At 36.2% G+C, this 26058-nt stretch overlaps 1 protein-coding gene across 1 annotated transcript; it reads right to left on the minus strand.

Annotated features, from left to right (window-relative positions):
* Positions 1-297: 297 nt before the first annotated feature.
* Positions 298-11516, minus strand: LOC147474448 (portal protein). The gene is made up of 22 exons (XM_086584517.1): positions 11382-11516; positions 10847-11305; positions 10534-10754; positions 10347-10430; positions 9700-9834; positions 9499-9617; positions 9101-9265; positions 7818-7923; positions 6001-6106; positions 5792-5902; positions 5343-5506; positions 4876-4993; positions 4511-4735; positions 3861-4051; positions 3471-3638; positions 3099-3203; positions 2854-2991; positions 2588-2746; positions 2246-2452; positions 1906-2100; positions 1757-1828; positions 298-692 (listed from the first exon to the last, which is right to left on the minus strand). Exons 1-17 carry the CDS (start codon positions 11430-11432, stop codon positions 2973-2975), a joined length of 2547 nt encoding a protein of 848 aa, XP_086440643.1. The 5' UTR covers positions 11433-11516; the 3' UTR covers positions 298-692; positions 1757-1828; positions 1906-2100; positions 2246-2452; positions 2588-2746; positions 2854-2972.
* Positions 11517-26058: the final 14542 nt, after the last annotated feature.

Here is a 26058-nt window from a genome sequence, read left to right on the forward strand (position 1 = left end):
CTACCTATGTCCTGCTAGCAAAAACCATTTATAAACCAGGTTTGGGCAATTAGAGATACCCCCAGTTGCAAGATCCAACATGTGAAAAAAGAACTTAGGTTGGATATTGCCAACTAGTATTGGGCCCTTAGGGGTATCCCTAAGACCCTAACTAACCCTTTTCTTTATGACTCTTTTTGGGTGAAGATCATGTAATCTTTTTTCTTAAGCAATATGCACAGTATCGTTCATATCATTAACAGTATCGTTCATATCTTTAACAATAAGCTTATCATTAAACTATTTAACAAGAACGTCTACACAAAATTGCATTCTTAGATTAAATGTATCAAGTTGTATAGATCTTACATGTAATTTTATAAATCAAAGAATATACAGAAAAAAAAATTATAAACAAAATGCAAAAGAAAAATGAAGCACTGTGGAAAGAATATATCAGAAATGTAAGAGGAATCTACGCTGTTCGCAAAGTTCAGTGGTGACACGGGTCCTTTGATTTGGAAAAATGAAATTGGCCCAACAGAAATTTTCTACAAATAGAAGTCTGTCGATGGATCTGCGGCATTTTGTGTGTTGTCTCTACAAAGAATGGATCTTGCTTCAACTACTGAACGAGGGGGGTGTACATCTTTCTCTTGAAGTGCGTTTCCTTGCAACTTTTGCATCTGGGAAGCAAAAGTGTCGTCCAGTATCTACAGTGGAAAATACAGAATTTAATTCACTTTCTAAAAAAGGAAACAAACGAGTATATATTTACACTAGTGTTATATAATGAGTGTTACAAACATGGAAAAATGGTGTCATATAATGCATGCTAGTTGTTTTAGTGGTTAGGTTATATAACACCATGGTCTCTATCAACATACGAATACAAAGCAGTAGGTGACACTGATTCCAGACATCACAAGCTGAAATAAATAAATGTCATGAAAGATTGACAAATAGAATAGTTTGCGCGTTCACGTCACCAGTGTACTACAGAAAGAGCCTTCCGTAAGGACATCCAGATTTTTGTCACACCCACAAATGGAAGCGCGGATATACTGCAAATTAAATCAGTGCTATAGAACCTATACAGAAGTATATAAAAGAACCTTGCTACAAGAGATGATTGAGGAAACAATCTTCAATCTGTTGCTCCGTCAAGTAGGACATCTTCACCAGATAGTTACTTGGTTTTATAGGCTCAATAAGAAATCGATCAGGGTGTACACGCTAACTGAACTCTTGCCAACTACTTAAAGACTTCTCTCACCATGAGTTGCAACAGATCAGCAGATTGAGCGTGCACAACCAATATTCTTTTTGGTTGGTTCGTGGACTAAGTTCGCATTGTTATGGTAGAACTCCGATTTCTTGGGAACTGACCATGGAAAACCCTTGCTACAAGGGAGGACTGCCTAAACAATCATCTACTTCATCCATATACATTTCTCAATCACGTGTGTTTACTAGTGATTTTAACTAGAAATGCCAACAAAACTCAAAATTCTGTTTTCTGAAACAAGAAAAATAAAAAACGAAAAAAAAAATAAAGAAAAAGAAATAAACTGTCGCAAGGAGAACACCGTTTTCTATATGACAGCTATGTTATGGTTGCAAATAAAAAAGAATAAAGAAAAATTAATAAGCAACTTTGGGTTGTTATATCTATGCAAAGCTTCCGACCAGTATAACTCGAAAGCCATTCTAAAATTTTCTGCTGAGAACATGTATAACTTTGGTAAATAGCTATTTTAATGATAAATATACATACCCCAAGAGCATAATATGATCCATTGTACCATACTCGGTTTTCTTTCCGGTTCTCCAGAAATTTCAACACCATCTAGTAAAGCACAAGCAACGTATCAGGAGTATGAAATTCATTGAAAAATGTAACTGTCTTTATCAAAATATAGTTACCTGACCCAACCTGTCCCAAAATCCACGACAAATTGCTATGAAAATTCGGCTTGAAAAAGCCCCATGCACGTTAGATATCGAGTCCATGAGCTGTAAACTGAGGACTTTCATTCTCTCTCGGATCTCAACTTCCCCATCTGCCACCTTTGTTTCCTCCAAAATTCTTTTCAACCGTGTACTTCGATTACCTTGTGTCTGATAATGTAAATAAATTTTAAGCTGACAGCATTGGGTTCGAGTATCATATTTTCATAATCTCAACACAACAAGACCTATATGAAATCTGACAAAAAGAAATATCAGTAAGAATAAAAGCGAATGGGATTGTGGTGATACTAACATTGCTTACAAGCTTCTCTACAATTGCCTGCATGTAATTTTTATATTTTTTCCTCAACAGAACTGTAATCCCATTCAGCTGCTCCCCAAATACTAACTTTCTCTCTTCAATAACAGGTAGACAAGACGCCCAAGGTTTTAAAATATCCTCAACTCGACAGTGTAGAACATCAAGGATTCTTTTTATGGTATTCAGGAATATCCCCAGCTGCCATAAAAGAAAATTTTGTAAGATCTATTGTGTTACTGAAGCTGACAAAATATAAGAAGTAGTGACATGAAATGGTTTACTTGTGTTCTCAAACAAGAAGAGTATAATGCAGTTTAGATTACAAAAACTCACTTGAGTAGGTATTGAATAAAGTGCCACGGACTGTCTTCTTGTTAGTTTCTGGACAGTCAGACCAAGCTTCTTCGGGATACTATCCTTCAATGGGGTCAAAATTTCACTGTACTGCTTTTCCAGTGCTTTTAGGGTTGCTCCCTCTACGTTGGTAATAGCCTTGGAGGAAAAAATAAACACTTTTTAAAGCATTCAAAATATGAGCCACTCATCAATATACACATGCTATGGTAATAATCATGCCTGGTGAACAATTAGGTGCTTACATTTTCCAAAAGCAAAGAATATTGTGGCCAGCGCTTGATCACTACTTCATACTCATGGAGAGTATCTTTGAGTTTGTCATACATATCCTCGGCAAATGGGGATGTAGAATGATTTGTGGTTACTCCAGACCATGGTACCTGCAGAGAGTGGTAGTTGCTAATCAGAATAAGAACTCCAAAATGTGTGTGTGTGTGTGTGTGTGTGTGTGTGTGTGAGAGAGAGAGAGAGAGAGAGAGAGAGAGACCTTCTCTGCTTTGCAAAGTTCCAGCAAAACAGTTGCTTATCTTCTACCCAGACCTTTATGTAATTGTGGAACAGACTCCTGGAATCAACACCACCATTCACCGGCCTGCAGCAGTAATTACCATTGTAATATCAGTATAAAGAGTCATTATACAGAATAACTCAGCAGTTCTCTACAACTTGGTTCGTGGATGTTCTATTTTGATTCCCGTTATCATAATTACTATCCTCATCATTATTATAATTATCCTCTTTATTATTACTATTAAAACTATTATAACTGTTATCATCGTTTTATTTATTTTTTTCATTTCTTTTCTAGATGACTGCCTAGTTTAATGATATTATGAATAATGACGATTTAGACAAGTACCTGATATTCCAGAACTCAAGATCCCTTTCAAGATCCGCAGCCGCTATCAAAAGATCTGTTACATGAGGCAAAGGACTAGATGGAGGCCAAGTGGCAAGAAAATCTTTGAGTCTTTTACATAACTCAGTGCTGTAAACTGCAGCTGCTATGTTTGAAAGGTCTATCGAGCTGCAAGAACACAAATGCCAATGCGACGAGAATTAAAATGTCAATCAGCGATCAATTTAGAACTTTGGAATAGTTCCGACTTTATGTTCGGAGTACTAACATCATAACATTTATCAGATACTGATGAGGCAGAGTTACAGATTCATGTAATTGATGAGTTTACAACTAAATAAGTTCAACGTTGCAACAACCGTCCCTTAAAAAAACAACAACTAGCATTACCTTGGAAGTATGTGCTGGTTGTGAATCTTGATATCTGCTTGTATTTCAGCGCTAATGTCAATACACAGGTTCTTCATCTTGAGGTATGCTGTGGAAATTGTCATAGGGTCTGTAAGTGAACTGTCAGTGTTACTTGACATGAACTCGTCGGTTTCTACCATGTGCCTCCTACACCTTTTAGTTGCTGCTGTCTGTAGTTGAATACAGTTTGTTTAGATACGTAGCCAAAGTAATTATTTACCCTAGAGGGTAACAATAAATCAAAGCAGCTGCTTTCAGAATCCCAAACATGTCGCTGGAACTATATGTGACTTTTAACCTATATGTTGATATGTGACTTCCCAACCTTTTTAAGAGCCTCTTTTCTAATAGGACCCAGTGGCTTTATGTATGACTTATCTCTATGTGACTTTTAACCAATGAGTTTTATAGACCAAGAAGAGTGCCTATATGTGACTCTCAACGTTTTTTAAGAGCCTCTTTTCTTATAGGACCAGTGGCTTGGTTTATGACTTATTTTTCAAGCAAGCACAACAATTGCTGATAGGTCATCCAAGCAAACATGGAAGTTTTTACCCTCACTTCTACTTTGGGCAAGCCTGTTCAACTTCGTAAGCTCTTATGCATATTTTTTAAGAAGTACGACTTACCCGCAAGTAGTTTCTCAAAATATTTTGTGCTTCAGGAGCAAGAATATCATGAATAAGGGTGTACACTTGAACAGCAGGACCTAGTGCTGGTGCCGCGGCCTCTGGTATTGGACCAAATAAGTCCGTTAAACCTGTAGGAGAGAGCTCATCTAACGACTTGTAGTTCTCAAAAACCTTTGCTAATAAATTCTCAACTTGAGTCTCACAATCCAACAATATGCTTTTCTGCAAATATAAGAAGTTGCAAAGATCTGTCAAATTCCTCACTTCTTTCAAACAGAGGAATACACCAAAAATATTTGGATATAAGAAGAAAAAACCTATTTTCGTAAAAGTGAAAAATATGTTTTGGAAGTATATCTCACCTCTTGTCTAGTTACACTTCTCTCACTCTTAGCCTTGACAACAGGTACAAGTAACTCATACACAGTCTCTAAGCAATCCGAAGTAGGTGTTGCCACAGTCATGACGTATGAAAGATACCTACGCAGAGAATCAGAAAATTGAGCATATTGAGAGGGAAAAGTAACTATATATGTAGTATTACTGTGCTAAATTCTTATCATTGCTTGATGAATTTCAAAAAGGTGTTTGGCAATTCTACATAGAGTAAACTTCTTTGTTGAAAACACAGCTATAAAGTCGAACTTAAAAGAGAATGTATTACAGTTGGTGTGATAGATAGATGTTTACGTGAAAGCAACGTAAATTTTCTTCCAGAAAAGAAAAAATTCGATGATTACTCGAACAGAGCTACTAATTAACTTTGCTTAGTTCCCAGTTGCTATTTGAATTTGAACCCTTTCCTCAGAAGATATGTATCTGAAAGTACCTCAGCTTTGTGTAAGAATCTGAAACTCCATAATAGTCAGCAAACTCATTCAACAACCACTTCCATGGTCCATGTAACCGCAAGTTCCGAACATTGAAATGCTGAGCACGCATAGCAGATTCTAGCACCAAATCATAAGCAAGAGTTTCCACTACTTGTGCACTCTGTAAATATACATAGAGAAATATTATAATGGAGAACTATACAAGTATCAAGGCTCTTTTATGTCCGAAGGAAACAAGGCATAAAATCTAATTTAGTCAGATTGACAACTCTCTCCATTAACTAACTTAACCCTGCACAAAGTGAAATTACGAATAAGAGAGAAGTTCAAACTAATCCACCAATTGTTACTTGAGCTGTCCGATACTCATATAGGTAGACGTGAAAAAAATAAACAAATAAATAAATCCATTCAATATGCAATTAGCGGACGAAAAGGAGCCGACCTTTATAGGATGAGTGTCATCACAAGTAATTGTACTACCAATAAAGAGCTGTACTTTCCCAACACACTCATGATCTTCCTGGTAAATTGGCCACCACTGAACTCTATCGCTCTGCTCGGTTGAAACAATTGTCTTGAATAAATTACTAAAGGTGGAAGAGACTCATAAAATACAATAGAAAATTTATGAGTGCTAGGATGGATGCATACAGGATTATCATTCAAAGATGAAACTTGAATTATAGCTTGACCATGTGTGATTCTATTTATATCTTGGACTTCCATCAAAAGAGCATCTCCTTGGCTCTCTGGATAACTGCATACATGTACAAGTTTGAAATTATCATTTGTGCAGCACGCCAAGACGCAAACACGACGTCTATGAACTTCACTACATAAATTAAAACTTTAAGGATGAAAGAGTTCTGAGCTTACCTGGTAGATCTACACAACAAAATCAAAAATTCTTTTAAATAACCTAGTTCATCTACGCCACAAAATCCGATAAGAGTGGAGTGGCACATATGTCTAAATTACTGTCTACGTTAAAACTTTGTTGCAAACATAACATTCTTATTTTCGAAATTACCTACTTCATCTACACTAAAAAGTTAATATGATGGAAGCGCCACATCGCCTCGCCATGTTATTTGAAGATAAAATGTATAATCTGCAATGACCAAAACAAGTGAACAACTAGGTTCAGAATCAGGACACAATCTTGTTAATGCCTCCTCATCTAACTCCTTATCAAGCAGGAGTCAATCCATTGTATTTGTTATTGACTTCATGCCAATTACACCAATCTCTGCACTGTTCACCATTTTCTGTCTGTATAAATCGATTAGCAATTGTAACCAGCTAGGGTCTATATAGTATAACTAACAGAGACAATATGTTCTTTGGTCCACTAAGACGTGTTTTATTTCACTTTTAGTATACAAATTAATATGCAACTTTAGCACCAATTGTGGGATTGACGCAAACAATATTTAAAGTCCTTTTTCCTCCCAAATATCTCACTACCTCTCTCAGCATTGAAAGAAGAAAGAACACACCAAATGGAACATAAACAATAGTAGAATTACAGCAGCAACAACTGTAATGTCATAGGATGGAAGGCATCTAATAAGATAAAATAAATGAAAAACAATGACAACAAATCTGGTCCATAGCAAGTTGTCTAGTTCAGACAATAACAGAAAAGCCGAATTTTACTTTCAGCAGCTGAGACGCGTGCCAGGGCATGTGGAGCCTCTTATATACTGATCACATGCACCACAATATATGAGACAGAACCAGGATTCAACGTCTAGAGGTGCAAGAGTATATGCCACTACGTAATTGAACTAGGGGTTGCGGTAATAGAACGTTAATAAAAATCTTGGGGGTGCAAATCCTTATAGTCCGGCCATTTTTTCTAGCAAATTACACAGTATGTAAATCTTTCAAATCCTTGGGAGTGAGGTCGCACCCTGGTTCCTTCTATGAGTCTATCTGAAGGCACATCCTGGAGCATTCCTGTTCTGGGACGGAAAAGTGCTCACAAAACCAAAAATATTCAGTATATTGGAAACTAGTTGTAATATACATCGAATTTTTTTAAAAAGGGATGTCTTGAAAGATATATTGAGGCTTTCGTGTGTAGATGGTAGTCCATTTTGAGCCGACCGGAGGATTCTTTGTTTTTTTCTTTTTCGGTTCCCTTGTAGCTTGTAATATAGGATATGACATCCTATTTCAATTTGATTTCGATATATACGTGTGTGTGTGTATAAATATGTATACTTTACAGATAAAAATAAAAATAAAATACACAGAAAAACTAGGTTACCGACATTGATCTTTTTCGACCTACTGATGATATGTGTCGAAAATCAGGGGTCCAATACATCGGTGGATATCGTCATTTTTGGTTTTATATTAAAAGAGGAAGTCATGTAACTAATGCATCTTATGTCTTGTACAAAAAGAAAGTCATGTAACTAAAAGGAACAGAGAACAAAAAAGGAATACTGGGAGCTTACAAGACATGATAATCTCCAGTTCTCGGATGCAAGCAAATAGCAGAACTCGGTTCAACATCTATTGCTTCAATAGAACTTTTCATCTGAAATAAGCATGACATTGTCTCTGCATAAAGAGAAATATTTAGAACAATTACTAGATGCTCAGTATAGCAACAACATGTAACCTATTATTCCAATATTGGTATGGTATATTGATGCATCCTTAAACGTGAAAAGAATATGTTAAAAAAACATCAAAGAAAACTGCATCGCTACAATGGAATCGGGGTTTTCTCTAAAGAACCCTAAAGCATCATTAACATTGAAGGCCCTGTTAATTTAAAAGCTTAAGTCTTAGTCCAAGATTTTAAGACTTAAGAGGAGTTTTTTAATCACCAAAACTAAGTCGTTGAAATTCAGCAACTCTTAAAAATTAAGTCAATTTACGGTGACATAATTGAAGAATTACCAAGAGTTAAAGAGGGTGAGTTTGTTAGATGTTAGAACATGTACTTTTCAGACAAACAGTTTCAGACAGTTTATTAAACATTTCATTCAAATCTTTAGTTCACTTCTTCAGTTCAACATTCAGTCTTCAGTTCAGTTCAGAAATTAAATTCAGTTCAACCAAAAGCTAACTAATTTTCCCATAAACAAAACAAGAGATCTGCTTAATAGCAAGCCGGCTATCTTATAATAGGATATTACTTGCCAACCAAGTAATATATTATGGGAATAAAATCTTATGCACAACTAACAAAAGATAGAGAGAGAGAGAGATTGGAAATCAGATATATATTTACATGCAAGGATCAATTCTATAAAATCCTACATTATAAAAAAATATCTGATTAATAACCAAATAAAAAAATAAGTAAAAAAAAAACTAGCAATTAAAAACTACTGTGACTTGACTTTCACGATTTGGACTAGGCTAACTCGGGAGCAATTATATGGACGCATCATATAATCAGGGCACAATATGAATATCATATATGCTGGAAACTAATGCTCTATGAACCCTGCATGGATGACTTCAACCCAGTCAGGTTCCATACAAAAATCTTTAGCTACTGAGCAGAAAATTTCAATGATCAAACCGTTTCAGACATTCTAATCAGATAAACTTTGGTCTCTTGATCCTCTAATCTGCATCTCGTATACAGATATCCTGATAGTATATTATAGCTTTTATAATTTTCTCAATTGACTTCGTTTCTCAATCTTTTTTTTTATAGTAAGTAGATATTCAACTGTAGTTAGTATACAGGATGATATACACCATGGTTCCAGATCACAACCTTCTGATGTAACTGAGAATGGGGTTGGCTTCAGAGAGTTGATGCCATTTTTAACTAGTGCTGAAACATGTCGGACATACTCAGTCCCAACTTGCAGGTAGAATGAACCGCGCTGCGAGTGTGTAATCTTAAGCTTTCTCCTTGGTATTATACGAATTTTCTTCACTGCCATAAAATCACACACCAAAATAAATGATTGTATAAGGTACTCTATATGTCTATAAAATTCAAGTTCTGAAAAAAATGTAATCTTATAAGGTATAGTTTAACCAGAAAAAGGCTTGAAAACCGCAGACCAACTTTAGACATACAGTGACAAATATCTTTTTCAATTTCCAATGGTATGCACGTATTGAAGATATTATCGAGATGAGTGTTGTAAGGTTTATAAGATATACCTTCCACTCTAATCTGTCCCACTACCTTCTTTGCTTTTACAGTACAAGATTCTTCAATGACCACAGGTATCCCTTCCCTTCGATGTATACGTCGTGGCTGTAATAAAAAGTTGTGTAACCTACACATATGAAATAATTGACACTTCAACTTTACACATAAAATAAGCAAAAATTGGAAATTTTCTGAGGTTGACGGCATACCCAAAGGCACTTTGAAGGACTAAGCACTCATCCTGCAAAAATTCAGGGGCTTCGGTGCAGCCTCTTGCCCATGCATTAAGGCATAAACGGATGCATGCATCATAAGCTACCATTGTTTGCCAAGCATTTTGACCACTGCAAAGATTTTTCATAATTCGAACTCAGATCAAACTATAGATAGACAAATTGAAGGAATCATGACGGACTGACAACCGTAGACTTGGCTCACAATTTTTGTATACATAGACCACTTTTAGATTGACATGTCCCTTGCTCTAAGACTTGAACCATATTAGTTGACTGCTTAAGATTTTTATCTTGACACTACTATACATAGAAGTTAAATTGACACGGGTACATGTATCCGTAGTATCCGACACGAATACAAAGTGTCGGACACGGTGAATACCACAATTTGTAGTATATCAGATACAATATGTGTGTGTCGTGTCCGACACGGATACATCGACATGTATCCGAAACGAATTATATTGATGTGTGCATGTAACACAGCCACACATCTAAGAAATCGTGAAACCAGTTGATATTTTGGCAAGAAATATGACATCTATCCACTTGGTATTCGAAAAGCATGGTGCAAGAATCCAAGTTCTATCAGTAATCAGAATGTAAAGCTGGAAGTGAACCTTGTATTATAACAGCTTGTTTGTTGATCCATTGAGATAGTTTGCCAGGAAAGAGTCTGTGGTGCTGCCTCTCCAGACACGGTCCTAAATTCAGGAAAAAAATAGAACATCCTTATTAAATAAATTCCAACATCTCTACAAAAGGAGGGAGGGAGCCGGGAGGAGACGGGCAAGGAACAATACGTACCCAGCATGTAGTCCATTGCTTCTCTGAGATTGGGTTTCAATCGCCGCATGTATCACATTGCTAGTTTGCTCAGTTCCCCCTTTGTCACTAGAACCTATCCCTAGTTTATGACATTCTTCAAACTTATTTTCTTCTGTTCCAGGTTGCAAAATGGGGGGTGCACTTGGAGTCCCCAAGTCTGCTAAACTTATTTTAGACATAATATCATCCTTGGAAGGACCCTGCATGCAACCAACACCAAATTTTCCATTCTAATATCATATGCAGATTCTCAATCATTACACATATCTAAAAATCATCTAAATTGACCTACCTTGATACTGAAATCGCCATCATTAAATTGTATAGCATTCACAGGAACTTGTACCTGAAGATTCTCCTTTGAACACCCTCTCCTTATACACGATGCATTCTGTCCATCTAATTTATTACCGAACAATTCTTCGTCATAGTAACTTGCACTCGTATGTTCAAACAGATCAGTATCGGTAGACCCCAAACCTTCATCCTCAAACGAATCTGACTGAACATGGTCTATATAGTCCGGAACCGATGCCACGCTCTCGTAGTCATCGTCATCATCCTCATCATTCAAACAAAATCCCAGTAGTCCAGAGTAGAACTTAAGTGGTGGCAAAAGTTTTGGGGACAATAAATGATTATTGCTATTGCTATTGGTGTACAATGAAGAAGAAGAAGGCAGAACATGGTCAAGACTTGACCGTTCAGTAAACGGAGACCGAAGTTGTTGTTCTTGGTCTACTTGTGATCCCTATGGTAAAAAAAAAGAAAAGTAAACAAATAAAATTGGTAAGCAAGCAGGTAAGAAAAGATTTGTTAGTTGTTACCTGTTTGATCCAATTTACAGCACTCTCGTCTAGACCTTCCGTGAACATCATTTCTCTCTTTCTTTGTTTTAGAGAGAGAGAGAGAGTGTGTGGCTTGAATGTGGAGGAAGAAGAAACAAAGAATGGGAGGGAGCGTGTTTTGCCAAACTTTTGCCAACGGCTAGTTTGAAAACTTGCTCTGATTTTATTCTGTCTGAAGATTTGAATTTGAAAAGTGACCCCGTGTCGCTACTAGACCGCAAGTACACGGGCCGCATGTCTTAGTGTAGCTGGATACCACTTTATTATTAGGGTTATTTAGCTTTTGACCCACTTTATATATGGATATTAGCGTTTGGCTCTTCTAAGTTGCTAAATTTGTTTTTGGTCCCAGTTCTGTTAGTTGAATAAGTTAACTTTAACTCTACCGCATGTATTCTTCGAAATAGCAATTTTACCCTTCTTGTGACTTGCACGTGAAATTGAAATTGTAACGAAATATTCTATTGTTTCATTTCAATTCGAAATTCCATTACAATTTCGATCAACACGTGGAAGGTATCTAAAACGAATAATCAACGACTTATGTTAGATGTTACTTACCACGAGAAAGTTGGTGAGAGCGGGAAAAAAAAACAAGATATCTCTCATCTCTCCCTCATCTCTCTCATCTTCAAATCACAACGGATAGAAATGTTGCTCTCCATCATCGAAGCATCGAATATATCATCACGTACCCTAATTTCTGCTCCCCATCATCAAAGCATTACTTTCTTTCATCAGTTGGTTTGATTGTTGTTGCTCAGTTCAAGCTCAAACTTTAGTTCATTGGAAGGATTGTTTAGCTTGCAGAAAGGTATGTCTTTTTGTGTTAATACTTGCATGTAAATTGTTGTTGGTTGTATGAAAAACGATGAACAATATAATAAGGAAAGTGGGGACCAAACCCTAGAAATTATTAAAATATTTTTACTTAGACCCCAATGTAAATGGTAATATTTCTAGGACCAAACCCTAGAAATTATTAAATAATTGTTACTTATTGAAATTGGGGATTTTTGAAATTAGGGTTCACAATTATAATTAAACTGTAATTAACCCCAATTACTTATTAAACTGTAATTTTTGTCCAATTAGGGTTTTAATATGCAAATTGAACATAAAAACTTAGCAAAATTACACCATATAAATTGGGGTTACTGTCAAATTAGGGTTCTAAACACTAATTTGCCCCAATTACATGTTAACAATTAGGGCTTTGGCCTTAAGCGCGCCCGCGCCCTATTAACTTTATCATCTGAGCACGCCCGCCCTCTTGTTACTTTTTTTTTTTTTGAAACAGTACCTAGAGCGTGCCCGCGCCCTTGTTTACTCTATACTAGAACGCGCTCATGCCCCTCTGAAGAAAAGCTCGATTTTCACAGGTTAGTCACAGGCTCTCGTTTTGTTCAAGTTATTTTTACTATTCAGTGTTCCGAACTTCTTCAATACACTGAGATCGCGTATCAAAGACGCTATTCGTACGTGTAGCAATGAGGCATTCAGGTACTCCTTCTTTCACTTCTCGTCTCTACTGTCAGAGGAGTTTTAATTCTAGTATATAAGGTTGTTGTTTGACTGCTGTTAGTGGTTTTTTTTTTTCATATTGGCCTTAGCCTTGCATGAGATTAAGGTTCGATAAGAGTAAACCATCTAACGTTATCTATTGTAAACGCCAACGCACACGCCTATCTAGAATATCACACACTACACTTGCACTAATGGTTGAAGAAATAGAGACTCATCTCTCTATTTTTTACAAAGCCCTAAACAATAGCCCTAAGTCATGCATCGTTTTTGCAAACCCAATGGGGGATTTTCGAATTCCCTCGAATATTTAATTTGTTACCGGTTTTTCATGGGTTAGACTATGAGAAGCCTTATCAGCATATGCGTAGGATAGAACAAGTTCTTACCACATTTCATCATCCTACCGTTGGTTTGGAACAAATTAAACTAAGGGTGTTTCCTTTCACCCTAGCCGATAAGGCGACATCTTGGTTAACTGCCCAAACGCTTAATTATGTGGACTCATGGGCCAAACTTGTTCAATTGTTTACGGAACAGTTTTACCCACCACTGAAGACAGATGAAATACTTCAAAAGATTCATTTCTTCCGCCATAATCCTCATGAAACCTTTTCAGAGGCCTGGAATCGTTTCACTGATATTCTCATTGAATGTCCACATCAAAACCTTGTGAAAGACACACTTGTTCGTGCCTTTTTCAAAGAGTTTTTACATCATCATAAAGATGTTCTTGATATAATGACTGGGGGTAGTTTCCTTAGTAAAGGAGCCTCAGAGGCTTATAGGTTTTTAGAAGATCAATCTAAGCGTAATAATAACTGGGGGGGAGGGGTAATGACATCTCTCACTCCGCTAATTCTTCTTCCACAGTTAAGACTGCCAGTATGTTTGATGTTAAATCTGATCCTGAGCTTAGAACTCTAATCGAATCCCTCACAAAAAAGGTAGAAGCCATTTCTATTCAACATAAGCCTACTCCTGTCATGAACATCAACTCTCTTCCATGTAATTTCTATTACAGCCTTGAACATACCGACTCATATTGTCCTCTTGTCTATGAACAACTATCACAACCACCATCATAGCCAGATAATGTTTGCTCCATTAATAGCCAACCTAACACACCTTGGAGACAAAACCCTAATTTCGGTTGGCGAAATAATCAACAAGTTACACCTTCGGGGTTTAATAATCAAAATGTTAGGCCAGCAAACAATTACAACCAAGCTCCACCAAGACAAGGACAAGGGAATAATAATAATAATAATAATAATAATAGAGGTATCGCACCGGTTAATAATAACTATCACAACTCACCCGTTAATAATCAACGTGAGATAGTTCCAGTCACACCACTTATGACCACTACACCTTCACAACCGGATCGTTTCGGAGCCTACATGCAAGCTAACCAATAGATTTTACAATCCATTAATCATTTCATACAACAGTTAACCCAAGAGAAACCCAACCAAAAGGTGTGTTTCTATATCAAACTATACCTAATCCTAAAATGACAAACACAGCCTTTGACGTAACTGGTAATACTAGTAATAAAAATTTAAACGTAGGTAAGTTAAATACCATCACCACTCTCCGTTGTGGCAGAGTGGTTGATAACGCTATAACTATGCCCATTAATACACCACCAGTGGTCGTTGAAAATGAAACATTATTAGATACCGATATATAAACGAAAGATTCTACTCCTGTAGAGGTACAAGTTAAACCACAACCCTAGAGGAAAGCGGCTAAGGTTAAAACTCATATTGATCCATATGCTACATATAGAGAGAAACCACCATTTCCCAAGAGACTAGCCATGTTAAACTAGGATACAAATTTTGACGAGATTAGGGAAGTTTTTAAAAATCTAACGATAAACCTACCTTTTCTTGAAGCTATTAAAAAATTACCACAACATGCTAAGTTTCTAAAAGAGTTGTGCACTACTAGGCGGAAAACAAACATTCCAAAAGACGCCTTTTTAACTGAATAATTTCTAACTCTATATGGACATAATGGAATCGTTAAGTACAAGGACCCTGGTCATCCTACTGTATAATGTACCTTAGGGGATACCCACACGACAACTGCTCTATTAGACTTGAGGGCGAGTGTTAACTTACTCCCTTATTATCTATATAAACAAATAGGTCTACAAGAGATGCAACCAACTAAAATGACGTTGCAATTATCTGATCGTTATATTAAGTATCCTAAGGGTGTGGTTGAAAACGTACTGGTTAAAGTTCAAGATTTTTACTATCTAGTAGACTTCGTTATCCTCGACACAGAAGTTGTTAATAACTCTGTTCCTATCATCTCAGGGTGTCATTTCTTGGCAACTGCTAATGCGCTCATAAACTGTCGTGATGGTTCGATGTCCATGTCCTTTGGCTATCTTTCTATTAAGGTAAATGTTTTCAAAATGATGCAACAGTTACCCGATATGACTATCGATGGAGAAGTTAGCATGATCGAGAGCTTAGCTCAAGATTATTTCAACAACACATTTCCTGATAATCAGATGCACCGATTCCTTTCCATCAGAAGTTCTGACTCCGACGCTTTCGTCCCCACACTTGTAGATACCCCTCTTATGGACGAAGACAGAGATCACAATTTCGACTCCTTTGACGAGATTGATGACTTTCTCAAAGATGCAGATGAATTCCATAATTATGTGGATGCAACCAAGGTAGATAAGGAATTCGATGAGTTTCTAAGAGCTTGTGATGATCCCCTCCCCCCTCTCAAGAACTACCTAGCACACAACCCGACCATAAGCTAATTCCTCATAAAATCCAATCATTTACCCCTCCCTTCACCTTTTCAAAGGAACCCTGAGTTTACACTTAACCTTTTTGCTTCTCCTGTACTTCATGACTTCCTAAACCCATCTGGTAAGGACATAATACCCCAAAAAGAGACACCTGACATCTTCATTTTCAGATGTGTGATAATATGGAATTCGGACGGATTAGGTCGGGTTGAGGTATAACCCGAGCCCAACCCGAGTTACAAATGCTTCAACCCGAGCCCGGGACTAAGCCCTAGTCAGTCCTTAAATTTTTAGCCCAAGCCCTAGCCCAACCAATTCGGGTTAAGTCGGGTTATGTCGGGTTGGTCAAACTTCTCGGGTTTTTTTTTAGAATTATGAGATAAAAAACACCAAAATTGAAATCTTCTAATGAAATAAAAAAGATTTGATTGTTTGAAAGGGAAACTAACCTTGTTGATTACATTATTCTCTCTAAAATAGAAATTCTCAACCTTATTTTTACAAAAATAGAATGTTTGAAATATATACGTACATATATGCACACGGGCTCGGGTTTTTTGATATTCTAATCCAAGCCCAACCTAAAATCGAGTCGGGTTTTCATTTTACAAAACCAAACCCGGACCACAGATCTGATATGTTAGCCCAGGACAAACAAAAGTCGGGTTTTAATCCATCGGGCTTGGGCTAACCCGACCCAAGTTCCACCCCTAGATAATACCAACCCATGCCACCAATGAGTTTTGTGCTAAACCCACATTCTCATTTTTTCCATTCCTTCCTTCTAAAACTTATCCATATCCCACATATCTTCCACAACTATCCATATTTTCACGATCATTCACTTGGCTACCCTTTCGTTGGAGAAAAAAGAAGACATTACATGCTAAATTATGTTCCAAATTCATCAGTATTCACTCTCATTCTGCTACACCATGTCACAGGAAATCTTGGTGCCTAATTTTATTTGGGTTTGTAGTCCATGTTAATTATTTATGGACAAACCCACAGCTATTTAGATTGTTGATATATGGTAAACTGCATGTTAATACTTGTTTTAGATAAAGTCTCGAGTATATGACTATAAAAGACTCATTTTATTCTTTGGTGTACTCCTTTTCAATCTTATATTATGGGAGTGCATCATGAAGATAACCAGACCCTCTCTTTAGAGTGTGTGGCTGTAAGTACCGGATCCTAAGTCCAAACCCAACATAATTTATGTTTTCCACTCTTGCATGTTTTCTCGTTTTTAAGTCATGTTTCTCTATGGAGTGATTACGTCCTTATTGCTTTATTGTTTTCTTTTATATTAAACTTTATTCATAATAAGTAAAAAAATATTTAAATCCGATAAACATTAGTCTAGTAAGTCTCGGGAATCTGACTTTAAAAGATCCACATTTTTAAAACAAATTTTTTTCTAAACCCTGTTTTCAAAAATTTGTTTGGGGGTGGGGTGTTTGGTATTTCCATTCTTGATCACTCAACTTCCTATTCTTGGCTCTTCCTCATCTCGTGGCTAGTTCATTTGTATTATTTTTAAGAATATTTCCCTGTTTTTAGTAGAATTTGATTCCCAGTTATTTAGTTAACTAGTTAATATTGGATTATGTATTTGGTTGTTATTTAAATTTCAAGTTAGTTTAATTTTTGTCCGAGCATGCTATCTATTTTTCATGAATCCCACCTTCCCGACTTGTTTGGAGGTGGCATTATTTGTTTAGCATTGTATTTTACCCTATCCATTTGTTTTTGGAATTTAATATTGCAAGGTTTTGAGAATATGGTTTGTGTGAGCATGTTGCTAATATGGTGTAGCTAGAATTAGCTACTCTTGGTTTGTACAACCTCAAGGATTAGAAATTTGGATGATTACTATTTTTAATTTCAGCCTAAAAGCTATAGGTTTGATTTTGGAGCCTGTTTCTATTTTGGTTTTAGAAGCCTTTTCTTATTCCATCTATTTTCGTATCAATTAGGGAACCTTGAGGACCTTAGATTAAGAAACTTAGGTTATATAAATTCATGGGATGCTCTAACCTTCACATAGCACCTCTCACTTCATACCACATACAGCACTCGGAGCGCGCACGCCTTCTCCGTTGCCTTATAACAGAGCGCGCCTGCACCCAAGGACCTGGAACATAGAGTCAGAGTTGAGTGTGCCTGCGCCCCTTCCATAGGCTATTCTGAGCGCGCTCGCGCCCTGACTTCAACACACCTCCAGTTAGGGGTGGGCAATGGGCGAAGTGGCTAGCCCGCCCTAAACATTTAAACATTTAAAGATATTAAGATATTGGGACGGCGGGGCCGGTCACAAGTCGAAACCTCAAGCCGACCGACGACCACTAGCCCTCTTTAAAGACTTTAGGGTCGGGCTTTAGGGCCGGGCCTATATATTTTCTTTTTTTTTACTACATCAGTTTTAAAACTCATTTATATTACAAAAATGTACAATAATCTACAAACTCAAAGTCTAACCAATCTAGTAATAATTCCGTATAAGTCTAAAAATTTAAAATGCACATCCACAATCTAATGAACTGAAGTACATCGAGAGTTCGGAATTTGTTCTTCCTTGTACTCAAACCTCACTAAAATTATATTTAACATTGAAATACATAGACAACTAATTATATTATCATTTTAAAGGAAGAAGTAATATATATAAAGAAGAAACATAATAGTTTTGGTTAAGGGTCATGGAAGTTGTTAAACTATTTGTAATATCATAAATTATTTCTATAATAGATTCAAACAAATATAATATTACCTTTCTTCTAATTTAAAAGTGATTCAAGCTTTGTATATGGAAATGAAAATATTGGCTTTTGAACAAGTGATGGAGAAAGGTTTGAGATTACAAATGTCATTTTTCTGACAAAGGTTGTTTTTTGGTTTCTATGTTACAAATGTCTGCTCTGTATTTTGCTTTAATGGTGTGGAAGGAAATCTTTAGTTTTAGACTTGGCTTGGATGTGAATAAAAATATAATTTATAAGAAATAAGTGAGAAAAGAAATTGAGAATAATAAGTTATGGACTTTGACTTGATGATCAAAGGAATAAAGTCTTATTTTTATTAGGCTAGTGCTCATTGTTCTTCATGGTTGCTAAGTTGACAAGTTTTTGTTATATAAAACAAGTTATTGGAAGTACCCTTGGGTGTAAGTGATAAATTACAAAGGACAATGTTATTTTAATTGAAAATATTTAACAAAGAGTTGGACAATTATGGTATGTGTATTTATAGTGAAAGTATGAAACAGGGCCGGTTAGGGCTTGGTTAGGGTCGGGCCTATGTTTTAGAATCTTAGCCCTAGCCCTGCCCTAGAAGGCATTAGGGCTGGGCCGGCCCGGCCCTAAACTCTGTGAGGGCTTTAGTTGTGAGGGCTTTATAGGGCTTAGGGTCGGGTCGGTCAGGGCCGGGTTAGGGTCGTTAGGGCCAAATTCCCACCCCTACCTCCAGTTATGTTTTCTGGGGTTTTCCGCACTCACTTCTAGGAGTTTAGTAGTGATTTGTTTGCTATGAAATCTCCTCAAATCATACCGGAGCAGTCCTTCAAAGAATTGCTCGAGAGCGACACCTATGGATAGTGGTTTTGTGACTTGATTGTGCAGTCAAGATGGCAACCTCTAATGGTAAGTGCTGATGAAACTTATTCTCCTGCACTTACTGCTTATTTCTATGATCATTGTAAGTTTTTTTTTATTGACCGAATGGGGAACAAGTGTTCTCTGTCACCATTAATGATGTAACAATAGACTTAACCATGTTTTTGTTGCCATTTGCTATTGGACTGTCTATGCCTGCTGAAATCCAAAACTCATGGGGTTATATGGCTAATAATATGTATATCTACAACTATGAGTATTTGCATGAGACTATGGGTCGGGGATTTTTTGTATAAAGGACTTAGGGCAATATAACGTAGCCCTTGGTAGCTTGTCCCTTAACATGGGCACTATTATGTTCTTTATCATGCTGAATATCTTGGGGGAATACCGTTTTTCTTCTGCGAATAATGCCACTTGTGATGTCTTCCTTGCTCTAGCTGAGGGACGTATGCTCTATGACCTTCCCCAGACCTTAGTGTCTAGTTTAGCACAAGCCCATAGTATGAAGCATAAGTACCTTCTAATGCCTGTCTTAGTTTGCAGCATAATGATATTTTTCTTTCCTAAGTTCTGTACCCGTTTCATGGATTGGGTTGGGGTTGACATTGTGAGATCTACCAATTGTATTATACGCTTTTTTTGTGCGATGATTTGGCTGGGGTAGAGGCTACAACCTAATTGGGTTGCACCTTACACCCCATCCGACCACGTGGCGCTTAACAGGTTAGCAAATGTAGATGATAAATGGCGTGAGGCCTGGCAAATTATCATGGATTGGCAAGATGCAAAGGAACCTCACTTCTTATAGAAGAGGAGGACAATGCTTAAATGATGGATATGAGGTAAGTTTTACTTTTTGTTAGTGTCTACTTATGTCCCAAGCAATTTAATTTTTTGTTATTCCCATAACGGGTGAAACTCATATAGAGTTGCGTTTGTTTTTCTTTACCTATATTAGTATGTTCTAAATTTGTTTTGCAGGTGTTCTAAGATTTTCACGCGTTTCCATAGTATTTTCTATCATTCTTATTTCTATACTTTGAGGACAAAACATGTTTTTGTTTGGGGGTGGCATAGAAACACGCATAAATTAAGACACCTATTAGGATATATATATATATATATTAAAAAAAATATAACTAATAGTATTTATACTATGCACTTAGGAATATTGATATTGTTTCATTCTCCATGATGATATTAGTCTAGAAGTTTCATGTTAGCTCTTAAATTAGAATAGTTTTTAGAAACTTAGGTTACTATGTTGGTAATAGTCATTGCATCTTTCCATAAATATATTGCATGAGCATCTATGGTTGTATTGGTAGTAAGTTTCTGAAATCTAGGCTAGAGTACTTATTCTACAAATCCTGTGAGAATATAGCTTAAAAGCCTTATGAGTGAAATATTTGAGTAGTGACACAAGGGAGAAGTAAATTCCGAATAGAGAAATCACACATCTACTTGCTTGATTACTATACCATATCCTAAGCGAGAATTTAGGCCCCCTTTTTGGATCGATATAGCCAGAAATTCAAACCTATATGAAATTATTTTCCGCTAGTCGACCCTCTGAGCCTTTTCATAAACCACAAATCCTTTACCCTTTTACAAAAATAAAATAAAAATAAAATCAGCCTACCCATTTTGAATGAGTCTGAGAATAGAGATAAAATAAAGAAAAGAAAAGAGAAAGACCTGTGGAACATCAAGAATTTGTTAATTGCTTCAATAAAGAAAAGAAAAGAAAATTTCCATCCAAAGAAAATAAATAAATAAATAAATAAAATAAAAAGTTAGAACTCCAAAAACAGAATCAAATGAGTCAAAAGCCAAAATAAAAAGAAAAAAAATGGCTAAGGATAGAAACAAAGTGTAAAAGCAAAGTAAGAACAAGGTTTTCTCTAGTTACATATTTTGAAGACTCTATTATCTCAGATTTGTCCTTTTGAATATCCATTTCCTTCCTTCTTAAAATCATCACCTAATCCCCGTAACACTTAATAAAGACCTCTAGCTTAATTAGGAATAGGTTAGTGTGATAGTAAGTGGCAGATGTGTTTGATCGACTTCGGCTTCCTTGTACGTCATTGAGTTTGTATGAAAAAGTATGCCCACTACACACTGGAGTAAGCAAAACTTGAGTGGAAAAATCATAGTGTTTTTGTCTTGACATATATATTTGTGAGGACCTACTTAAGGACGTTATTCCAAAGTTTTAGAAACGAACCTGTTATTGCATTTCATAGCATAGTTCATTATATATATGTTTATCCGTAGATGATTGATTATTATGCACGTATTAGCTTAGGCTTCGAATTGGTTATTCTGTATTCATTGCTAGTGAGATGTATAGATATCTGAGAATAAATAAAGAAACAATAATTTTATTTCTTAGTCGTTGTAGTATAGATGAAGTTTGTGAGTACCTTCTCTGGAAAACTCTTATGCGGCTATAACTCGTCCACTAGGGAATTCCTAGTGGTTTAAGGCCTTATTGCATATGGTCAATGCAATCACATTCGGCAAAACGAGATTAGTTAGAACTCCATTTTTGGTCACTTATTTTAATTTCTTGTATTTGCTTGAGGACAAGCAAAATGCTGTTTGGGGGTGGTTTGATAAGAGTCCAAAACTGTAGTTTTAACTACTTAATAATATTACATTTAGACCAATTATGTTTATAATAAATAAGAGTTAGTGTACTGTTTACGTATTTTTGTGTATTTCAGGTATTGGAGTCAAATATGTGAAGAAATATGTCACTTTTGCAAGAGAAAGGAGCAAAGGTTGGTTTCTAAGATGTTCTATGATTAAAGCCTAAGTTTTAAGGAGAAAAAACCTTTTTAAAGCTCACTCAAAGCTGAAAAGTCAAAGTCAACGCGGGCAGAAATAGAGCAGAAAAATTAACAGAACTTCCGAAGGCCGTATCTTTAGACTCAGACCTCGGAATTGGGCCTATTATATGTCAAAACGACCGGATTGGAAAGATCTTTCTAATGGTGTAAGGCTTGACTCAATTAGAAGAGTAAAACTGGATGAAAATGCTATTGTAGTAATTTCTAGTAGAGAAAACCTTTTGCACTTAAGTAATTAGGTTTTGGGCCTGATTGAATAGCCCAAAACATAGGTCCGAATCCCATGTATGAAATTATTAACCTAGCCCTCTCCTATATAAAGAGGACTAAGGCAAAACTCTAGCTAACTCACCTTTCTGTTAATTAGACTCTCTCCAATTAGATAATAAATTAGTTCCTTCTTTAGTTTTAAACCCTAGTTATTGTTTTATTAGCCTAGCCACCATTAATTCAATTCAAGTTATCTTTAATAAATTAGTTCTTCATTATGTCTTATTCTTATTCTTTTAATTATAATAGTCTAATAAATCATAGCTAAATCTCCATTAGAAAGGTTTGGTTGAAGCTTTGATGAAGACTTGATGTGTTAGTGTAGAATAGTTGTAGTAAAATATTCCACTCTAGAAGGTAGTTAATTTACCATGAGAATGAGTTTCAATTGCCTTATATGCTAATTATTATTTGGTAGAGATTGCCATGAATAATTAGGGACTAAAAAAACCTAACCTTTATGTGAAAACAGAAAGATTAGGATTGCAACAACTCTATACTAGCATATTAAGAATTAATCAAGGTGGAATCAAATCCCCCTAATACTCTTCTTCTTATTCACATCTTCTCATTAAATTGCCATAGTATAATTTAGAATATATTAATTAGTTAATTTCACCATATTAGTATAATTAAACCATTGCTTTCATAGATATTATAGAATTGTTAAGTTAGAAAAATTGTTACGTTTAAGCAAGTAGGACTGGAACGAATTCTGACTCCCATTATTGCATGATAATCGAGAGTAGAACTTTGATAATAAATAGTTAAATCCATGTATTTACTTCTTCTTCGCATAACTAGTTAAGATTAGGTAAACCATAGTTTTTATAATATCATTGCTTATGCTCTTCGGAGGCAAGCAATAATACCAATCCGAAGCCCCCCTTTTAAGCTAGCGAGGAACATCATGCACCGCAGCCCATCATGCCGGGGTTCCTGCCATAACGACATCTGCTGTCAAAACTGGTGGATGTGATCAACAGGATCCCCTTTCCCATCATACCTCTCAAACCTGGGATGATTGAAACGCTTTGGAACCTCGGAAGTCCATATCGCATCTGCTAGTGGGTTGCGGTTTAGCCCTGCCACCACTTGGTCCTCCGCTCTGCCCCCACCTTTAGCTTGCTGAAGATTTTCCATTCAGTCATTGGCAATCATTTCCATAACCTGCTCTGTTATGATTCCAGTTGCCACCCCATTGTCCAATGGATTTGGCCTTTCCGCCTCATCGTCCTCTCTTTCCTCCAGCTTAACTCTCTCCGACTCCTCTATTGTTTCACTCTCCCTCCGAAGCCCATCGTTCTTTTCCCTCAATCATGCTATTTTTTCGTGTAATATCCTTGTTCCCTCTGAAATTGACGTCGTGGTCTCTTCTCCGCCTTGTTCTCCCCACTCACTTCTTATTGACTCCCCATCCTCCTCTGGCACCACCACCTTTCTCGGTCTTTCTACTTCTCTTTTCACTACTGTTGCCATCTTTCAAGTTGCTTGATCTCGTCCCCACAAACAGTGCCAAATGTTGCAACTCACTTTCTCTCCTCACACTCTTCTCCTTTTTTTTTCTCTTCTTCTCTCTCTTCACTAGGTCATGCCTACCTTTTTTTCCTTTTTTCTCCTCTTTTTCCTAAGTCTCTTTCTTCTTTATATCACCCTCCTTCTCTCCCCAGCCGTCCATCTGTCATCTCATCCCTCGACCCCTGCTGCCCACGTGTCTTCCCCCATACAATAAGGGTTATATCCGCGGCCCTGATATGGCACTTGACACGCGCTCCTTTTTTGTGTATGAGATGGTATATGGAGTGTGTCATTGAACAAAATAGAAGCGTATCAAAACCTAATTATCCCTTAATGAGTAAAAGATGAGTAGGATATTGTTCCACTTTTAAGTGTATGTTATATAAATGACAATACTGGAAAGGGAGTTTGAGGGATTAAAAACTATGATTATAGATATTGTAGATTATAATACTAAACTAAACTAAATAAACTATTGAGAACTTATAGGAGAGGGAATTCAAGATATTATAATCCACCAATGCTTTTAATTCAACGATCTTTTGCTTCATGTTGTTCTCCAAGTAGATTACAATCGGGCAATCAAGCAAGTGTTTATGCCTTTTATGGGTGAAACATCGTTAAACAATTATTTCTACTTATATGTTATTCCTATGTATGTGTTATTAATATCTTCTTTCCTTTTATGTGAGCTTGGACAACTATTTAATGAATCACCATCTAAGGCAAACACAAGGAATACTTCACTTACTCTAGAACACTACATAATTAGAAGAAAAGTAGAGAATAGTAGTATAATATTCAATTACAATAAATAAAACCCTATTCCAACATTATATTCAATTTGTCTTGGTTATCTTGACAAATTGGAGTGGAAAGGATTTCTCCCACTTCCTTTCGAACTTTATTTGAAATCTTAACCAATTACTTTATAGCAATGTAATCATGAGAAGGTAAGTCAACCTTGTTTTATATCTTCCAATCATCAGACCTGAAATAGTTCAAGGTAGAGAAGCAACTTCACCATCAATCTTTCCAGCACATCAAGGAGTATTTTTGATGACCTACAAGGTGAGATCTCCTCGTCCTCCAAACATTCGTCAGATTTGGGTAAGAGATCTGATCTCATCACTCCAAATTGATAATGCATGATATAATATATAGTCTTAGAAATCTGACTTAAAAAGACAAAAATAAAAAAAATAAAAAATAAAAATCTTGGTAAAAGGAGATGTCCTTATTTTTGGGATTAATTTTGATTTGGACTAATTATACATGATTTTCTCTATTTTTGTGAGCTTAACCTTTATTTGATAGAGAAAGAATCATGTAATGATATTCAGAATCAATGGTAACATCTTCCCTTTTTCTCATTCATTTCATTTACTTAATTTCTATACATTGAGGACAATGCATATGTTAAGTTGGGGGAGGGTGTTCTTGAGAAATAAATTTCAAAAATTAGTTTTCAAAAACAAATATATTTTTGTTTCTATATCAGTAGCATGAGAAAAATGAATTTTAATGATGAGTTTGGGATATATATTCTACATCACATAGTGTTGAGTTTAATGGATAGTTGATATTATTGATTTCATTAGTGCTTAGACTATTTATTATGCCCAGACATAGTTCTTGTTGATAGAATTCTTTATCAAGGCACCACCATAGTACTTGGTCAGTTTTGCGTACTTTTGTTAGAAGAGAGATTTAACCCCTAGTAAACTGGAAGTAGATTTTTTAGACTTAGCCCGTGAGACTTGAGCTTTATACCCATTCTTTGGAGAGTTCTTACGAAAAATCCGAGTCTGGATGACTCAACCTCTTTCACTAACTCTCCACTTGTATTGGAATTCTGCTGAGAGTATAATTATTGTTCAGGAACTAATTATGAAGCTTGACTTGTCTATGGAATGATCTTGAGAACCTGGTGGTCCAACGTTCTGTCTCCAATAATTGCCTTGAAAGTTATTACCACCTTGGTTGGGCCTCTGAAATGAGTTTATATTATACTCTCCAACTGATGCATGTTGATAGTAACCAGGACATTCTAGAGTTGCATGGGAAGTGTACGAACA

Source organism: Coptis chinensis, chromosome 9, assembly GCF_015680905.1.
Source record: "Coptis chinensis isolate HL-2020 chromosome 9, ASM1568090v1, whole genome shotgun sequence".
NCBI classification, from domain to species: Eukaryota; Viridiplantae; Streptophyta; class Magnoliopsida; order Ranunculales; family Ranunculaceae; genus Coptis; species Coptis chinensis.